At 56.9% G+C, this 6,618-nt stretch overlaps 1 protein-coding gene across 1 annotated transcript in view; it reads left to right on the top strand.

The window, feature by feature from the left end:
• Positions 1 to 5,732, top strand: part of HTRA2 (HtrA serine peptidase 2) — a 6,084-nt gene extending 352 nt beyond the window's left edge. The window contains exons 2-8 of the mRNA XM_005429453.2: positions 111 to 315; positions 1,670 to 1,864; positions 2,003 to 2,035; positions 2,405 to 2,513; positions 2,899 to 2,968; positions 5,067 to 5,162; positions 5,387 to 5,732. Of these exons, the coding sequence (XP_005429510.1) occupies positions 111 to 315; positions 1,670 to 1,864; positions 2,003 to 2,035; positions 2,405 to 2,513; positions 2,899 to 2,968; positions 5,067 to 5,162; positions 5,387 to 5,552 (874 nt within the window). The 3' untranslated portion in view covers positions 5,553 to 5,732. The remainder of the gene's footprint in view (positions 1 to 110; positions 316 to 1,669; positions 1,865 to 2,002; positions 2,036 to 2,404; positions 2,514 to 2,898; positions 2,969 to 5,066; positions 5,163 to 5,386) is intronic.
• The last annotated feature ends 886 nt before the right edge of the window (positions 5,733 to 6,618 follow it).

Genomic DNA, 6,618 nt, shown 5'->3' with positions numbered 1-6,618 from the left:
TCATGCACATTTTCCTATTTCTACAGACTGTTGGGACAGGGAAGAATTCCCCATTTTGCTGCTGCCTCCCAACCCTGTCCCTGCCACTCCTGACCATGCTTTCCTTTCAGGCACCCCTTCCTGGGCCGGGAGGTGCCCATCTCCAATGGTTCAGGCTTCGTGGTGTCCCCGGACGGGCTGATTGTCACCAATGCCCACGTGGTGGCCAACCGGCGGCGCGTGCGGGTGAAGCTGGCCAGCGGTGACATGTACGACGCCGTGGTGCAGGACGTGGACCAGGTGGCCGACATTGCCACCATCAAGATCAAGCCCAAGGTGAGTGCACGTCCTGGTGGCCGTGGGGACACTGGAAAGTGGGGATGTTCTGTCTGTCTTGCTTTATTGGTAGTCCCAATATTATGTCAGAATTTCTGTTGGTCAGAGTGACTCTGAGATATGTAAAAGTCTCTTTTCCCAGCCTGGCAGTTGAAGAAGGAGTCAGAATTTTTCTGTTCTTGTTCTCAAGTTGTTCATTATTTCTTATCTGTATCAGAATTCTTCTGTTCTTGTTCTCAAGTTCTCTTCCTCTGACCTGCTGAGATCTGTCCAGCAGGTCAGATTGAGGCACACTGCCCACCCTCGGGGCAGTGTTGTCTTTTTATACTATACACTTTTTATACTTTTTCTTTACCATAACTTCCCAATACCTATCACCTATGCTAGACAGTTTGTCTCTACTCTAAACCAATCCAAAAGTGCCACCATCACAGCAGAAGATGGGGGCCAAGAAGAAGAAAAAGAAAGGCTGGACATGCCCAGATTCCTCTATCCTGCCTCCTGAACCCCCATTCTAAAAACCCCAAAAGTCTATTTTTCACCCCGTGACAAACTAACCATTATTCTACTTAGACTTTTTGATTTGTAATTCTTCATATTAAGGTTGGTAATTTGCTCCATGGGTCAAAATTAAAGGCACGGGGGTCTTGGGCTCTGTGCCAAGGTCTCTGAGCCCCCTGGGCAGGGGCTGGAGCCCTCCAGGGATTCAGAGGAATTTTTTGAGTTCCGACAGGGATGTGCCTTGGCTTGTTTGGTCCCCAAGGCTGAACCAAATAGTGGCACTGTGGTGTTTCACCCCAGAGACACTTTTGGCCAGCTGGGTGTTGCAGCTGGGTGTGTGGAGACAAGTCCAGGCATGCAGGAGCTCTGATGCTCCTCAGATTTCCCTCTGCTGGAGAAGCTTTAAGGTGATGGTGAAGGAAAGGAGTCCGTTCTGATGGAGGGTTTAAATCCAGAGCTTTATTCTGGCCCACAGGCCTCTGAATCCAGCAACTCCTCCTACAGGACTCCCTGACCGTGTGGTTGCTCTTTTACCCAGGGGAGGGGAGGAGGGAAGGGGTAGGAAGCCCACCAAGCAGGTACAGGAGAGGAGGTCTCAAGGTACAAAGGACACCTGGATGGCCCAATGTCCTCCAGGGGTGGAGGGCATTGTTTGAATCTGCCCAATCACTCAATGCCCTCCTGGAATGCCAGGACTGACAGACAGTGCTCGGCAGGGGTCAGGGTGGGGAAAGGAGGGATGATTGACACACCTGGGAGGGAATCTTTGGGGGATAAACCCAGGGTTCTGGGGCAAACCATGAAATCGCTCCACAGCACCGCTCTGTCCCTCTGACCATCTCACTGCCCACAGCACCCGCTGCCCACGCTGCCCCTGGGCCGCTCGGCCGAGGTGAGGCAGGGTGAGTTCGTGGTGGCCATGGGCAGCCCCTTTGCCCTGCAGAACACCATCACCTCGGGCATCGTCAGCTCGGCGCAGCGCGGCAGCCGCGAGCTGGGCCTGGCCGCCTCCGACATGGAGTACATCCAGACCGACGCTGCCATCGACGTAAGGGACACGGGGACATTGTGGGGACGTGGGAGGGGCTCACATGGAGCATGGGGGGTCTGGCTGGTCACCCATGGATCGGCCTCAGGACGGGGCTTTCGTGGTCTGCTCACACTCTCTCTCTCTCCTCTGCTGCAGTTTGGGAACTCTGGGGGCCCCCTCGTCAACCTGGTGAGTGCTGCTGCTTGTCCCCTTGCTGGCTGGGGTGGGGATGTGCTGTGTGCCCCTCTCTCTGTGCCTCTCTGTGGGTGCTGGGAGGCTTCCTGGAGGGAGGAGGGAGAGCATGAGAACCTTGTGCAGTGTCTGAGGCAGCTGGAGCTGATGGGGCTTTGGTGGAGACCTGGCTGGTGCTGGCAGGGCAGAGCCAGGGACTGCATGGACTCATCCTGTAGACTCAGCCCCTGGGTCCTGCCCAGCCTTGGGCAAGGGTGGGCACAGAGGCAGGACCCCCGGTTGGTGCAGTAGTTCCCCTGCTCTCCACAGTGATCCAGGCTGGGTCACTGCTGGGATCCCTGGGATCCCAATGCCCTTTCCCTGCAGGATGGCGAGGTGATTGGTGTGAACACCATGAAGGTGACATCGGGCATCTCCTTTGCCATCCCCTCAGACCGGCTGCGGAAGTTCCTGCAGAAGGAAGAGCAGCGCAAGAGTGAGTGGGGACCTCCCTGCTCGGGCTCTGGGGGAGGAGGGTGAGGGAGGGAAACTTTGGGCTCTGCATCCTTCTTCCTGAGAAATTCAGGAGAGCAGGAGAAGTTTTTGGGGTCTCATCTGGTGTCACAGGAAAGCTGTGCTGCTGCTGCCTTGCCTGGTTCTTCTGTGACACTGGGGAGGGACATTCTCTGTCAAAAATCTGATAAACCACAGTGCAAAATGCAACACCTGGAATGCTCCTGCTGGTGCTGGGAGCTGGACTGAGCTGTTGCAGGGATTTGGAATAGCTCTGCATGTTGCCTGCCCTTAGGGCTCAGCCCAGCACTGCTGTGAGCAGATCTCTGTTTTCCAGCCATGCCATTCCATGTCCTTTTCCTCCACAGGCTCTTGGTTTGGCAATGCAGAGTCCAAGCGCCGGTACATCGGGGTGATGATGCTGACCCTCACTCCCAGGTACCTGTCCTGAGCTCAGGGGCCAGCAGGCCAGTCCTGTTGGGGCAGGGATGGGATGGGATCTTCCCAACTAACTGAGGATGCCTGGTTTTGGGAGGATTGTCTCCACAGCTTAAGCTTTCACTCTCAAATCTCTTTGTACTTGTGTTGTGGTTACAATGCTGGCTGGCTCATGGGTAAATTGGAAACTTGCAAGTTTGTACACTGGTAGCAGACTCTGAGCAGATAAAAAGTGCTCTCCCCTTCCACAGGAGGGTGGAACCAGGTGGGGGTCGGGCTGTGCTGCAAGGGAACAAAGGACAGGACTAGAGGAAACTGCCTCAGGCTGTGCCAGGGGAGGTTGAGGTTGGATATTGGGAAAATTCCTCCTTGAAAGGGCTGTCCAGCACTGGCATATGTGCTGAGAGCAATGGTGGTATCTCCATACCTGGGGGTATTTAACAACTGTGTGGATGTGGCACTTGGGGACATGGCCAGTGCTGGCCTTGGCAGAGCTGGGGGAATGGTTAGGCTTGATCTTAAAAGTCTTTTCCAACCCAAACAATTCAGTGAAGTGCCCATGCCAGCAAGCAAGACTGTGCTCTCACCTCTGGGAGAAGGACAACACCTGCTCTGGTTCTTTGGCTCTTGCAGCCGCATTTAAGGGACCTTCAGCTGCCTCGTGGGGCTGGTGCTGTGCCATGCTGGGCAAACAAACACCTTTGAGGGCTGTGCTCTGCCCTCCTAAAGCTCTGGTGAGTTCCCCGTTGCCCAGCAGATGGTGCTGGTAGCCGGCAGAACCCGAGGGATGTGGGAGTCCAGCCCAGCCTCCTCCTGCTTCCCTGGCCACGCTTGCAGGACCGGCTTTGTCAGGAAGCAGCGTGAAATTCCTCGGACACAGCTCTGGGCATGCAGCTCCAGCTTCCACAGAGCCCCTGAGCCGATCCAGGGAAAGCACCTGACTGCCAGCCTTGTTTGTGCCCAGCAGGAAGGGCTCTCAACAAGGGACTGCTGGCCTTGGAATCGTGTGACTGCCCTGAACCTTTCCATCTGGAAACCTTTCCCTGGCACAGGAAGGAGAAGCTGTGTTGGGCACAGGCTCAGGCTCAAACCCTGTTTTTCTGTTTGTGGTGCCCAGGCCAGATAAGAGGCAGTGGGCACAGAGATGTGTGAGAGTCCCCAAGAAATCTCTTTTTTTTGCTGTGAGGAGGGTGCTCAGAGCCTGGCAGGATCCTTGGAGATCCTCAAATCCCAGCTGGACACAATCCAGAGCAGCCTGCCCTGACTGAGCCTGCTGGGGTTGGGTGAGATGAACTTGAGAGGCCTCTTCCCACCTTTGCTTTGTGAAATTGGGAAGGGATGGCAGCTTGCCCTGGGCTGTGGGACAGCACAGTTGAGTTCAGCACAGAGCACAGCCACGTAGGGAGCCCTGACTGGCTGAGCAGGGACCTGAGAGGAGCAGAGCTGGGCAGAGACTGAGTGTGTGGGTCTGCAGGGATTGGAGCTGATGCAGTGTTTGAGGGAAGAATGCTGTCGCTGGAGACATCCAGCTGGAGTGTTGCATCCACTTCTGGATTTCATTCAAGACGGGTGAGGAGCAGTTGGGGAGAGTCCAAAGAGGAGCTGTGAGAGGTTAAGAGTCTAAATTTGGTTTAGAAATCCTAAAATCTGTGGGAAAGTGTGAGAAACTGTGATTGTTTAGTCTCTAGACTCAGAAGGAGGGCTCTGCTGACATGTCTGGCAGGAAGAGGGGCACAGCTTGTGTTGTGTATCCTGCCCAGCTAGGGCAGAGAAGTGAAACTGCAGCAGAGGAGGGGCGGGTCTGACCCCGGGGAGGGTGATGTGACATGGGGATGTGCATCACCACAGCTCTGATCCAGCTGGCAGCTGCTCCGGGGGTTTCCAGCTCTCCCTGGTGCCATTTGGATTCTCATCCTCTCGTTTTGACAGGAGGATGGTGATGTTTGGGGCTGGCAGCTGTGCCTTGTGCTCAGCAGGATGAAGGGACACAGGAGGGGAGGTTCTGTGCCTGTCTCTAACCCTGTGCAGCTGCAGGGAGTGCGGTGGGAGCCCTGCTCTGCCTCCAGCTCCATCCCTGATGCTGCTCTTCTCTCTGCAGCATCCTGACAGAGCTGAAGCTGCGTGACCCCACCTTCCCTGACATCTCCTACGGCGTGCTGATCCACAAGGTGATCATCGGCTCCCCGGCACACCAGTAAGTGCTGCCCTGTGCCTTAGGGCTGCCTGGGGGAGCAGCTGTGGCATGGGTTTTGCTCCAGAGCAGCAGGGCTTGGGCTCTACAGCTGAGAGGGGGACCTTTCCCCAGGCTGGCTGTCTTGATGTAGAACCTCTGGTGCCACAGCTCCTGCCGCACTTGGAGGACGATGACGCCGAGTGTGTGCCTCACCCTGTGTGTGCTTTATCGTGTTGTCCCCTCAGGGCAGGGCTGAAGGCTGGGGACGTGGTGCTGGAGATCAATGGGACAGTGTCACGGCGTGCTGAGGATGTGTACGAGGCGGTGAGGACGCAGCAGACCCTGGCCCTGCTGGTGCGGCGTGGCTATGACACCCTGCTGGTGAGCGTCGTCCCCGAGGTCACCGAGTAGCAGAGACCACCCAGCTGGAGCCGAGGGTGGGACTGAGATGTGTCTGTGCTGGCCAGGCAGAGACAGAGCTTGTGCAGGGCTGGAAGGGGCCAGGAGAGGGGCCTGTGCTTGGGTGACTTGTGGTGCAGCCGTTCCCCTCTGTATGTACTCAAATAAAGCACTTTTCTGGCGGCCCCCAGGGCCATGTCATCTCCTTCCCTGGTGGAGGCTGGGCTGTGTGGGACCTTGCTTCTCCTGGCAGTCCCTACGAGGCAGCTGGGAAGGAGCTTGCTGTGCCTGCAGGGACCTTATCAGTGTTCATGGTGTTCTGCCACCTGCTTGGAACCCACCTGGGCTGGGATCTGACTCCTCTGTGTAGCTGGCAGGCAGCTGGATTGTGTGGCCCCTGTGTGGGTGAGAGCAGCCCTGGAGCAGGTCTGGGACTGGCATTACTTCCCTGGAGTGCAGCAGTGCTGGTGTGCTACAACCATCTGGTCACATCCCTTCTGCTGGGAGCTCTGTGTCTGCTCCAAGCTCTGTGTCCACATCCCCTCCCATGCAGCAGCTTTCCGGGCCATGGTAAATTGGTGTCAGTGCTGGACTCATGATGGCTGAGGTGCCATCTCCTGGCCCTGATGTCCATCCAGGAGGGCTGAGGAGGGCCCTGATGTCCACGAGGGCTGAGGACGGCCCTGATGCCCAGGAGGATTGAGGATGGCCCTGATGTCCAGGAAGGCTGAAGATGGCTCTGATGTCCAGAACGTCTGAGGAGGGCCCTGATGTCCAGGAGGATTGAGGACGGCCCTGATGTCCATCCAGGAGGGCTGAGGACAGCCATGATGTCCAGGAGGATTGAGGACAGCCCTGATGTCCATCCAGGAGGGCTGAGGACGGCCCTGATGTCCATCCAGGAGGGCTCAGGACGGCCCTGATGCCCAGGAGGATTGAGGATGGCCCTGATGCCCAGGAAGGCTGAGGATGGCTCTGATGTCCAGAAGGTCTGAGGAGGGCCCTGATGTCCATCCAGGAGGGCTGAGGAGGGCCCTGATGTCCATCCAGGAGGGCTGAGGACGGCCCTGATGTCCAT

Source organism: Geospiza fortis, unplaced genomic scaffold, assembly GCF_000277835.1.
Source record: "Geospiza fortis unplaced genomic scaffold, GeoFor_1.0 scaffold62, whole genome shotgun sequence".
Lineage (NCBI taxonomy): Eukaryota > Metazoa > Chordata > Aves > Passeriformes > Thraupidae > Geospiza > Geospiza fortis.
This window is presented reverse-complemented; position numbering and strand designations above follow the sequence as displayed.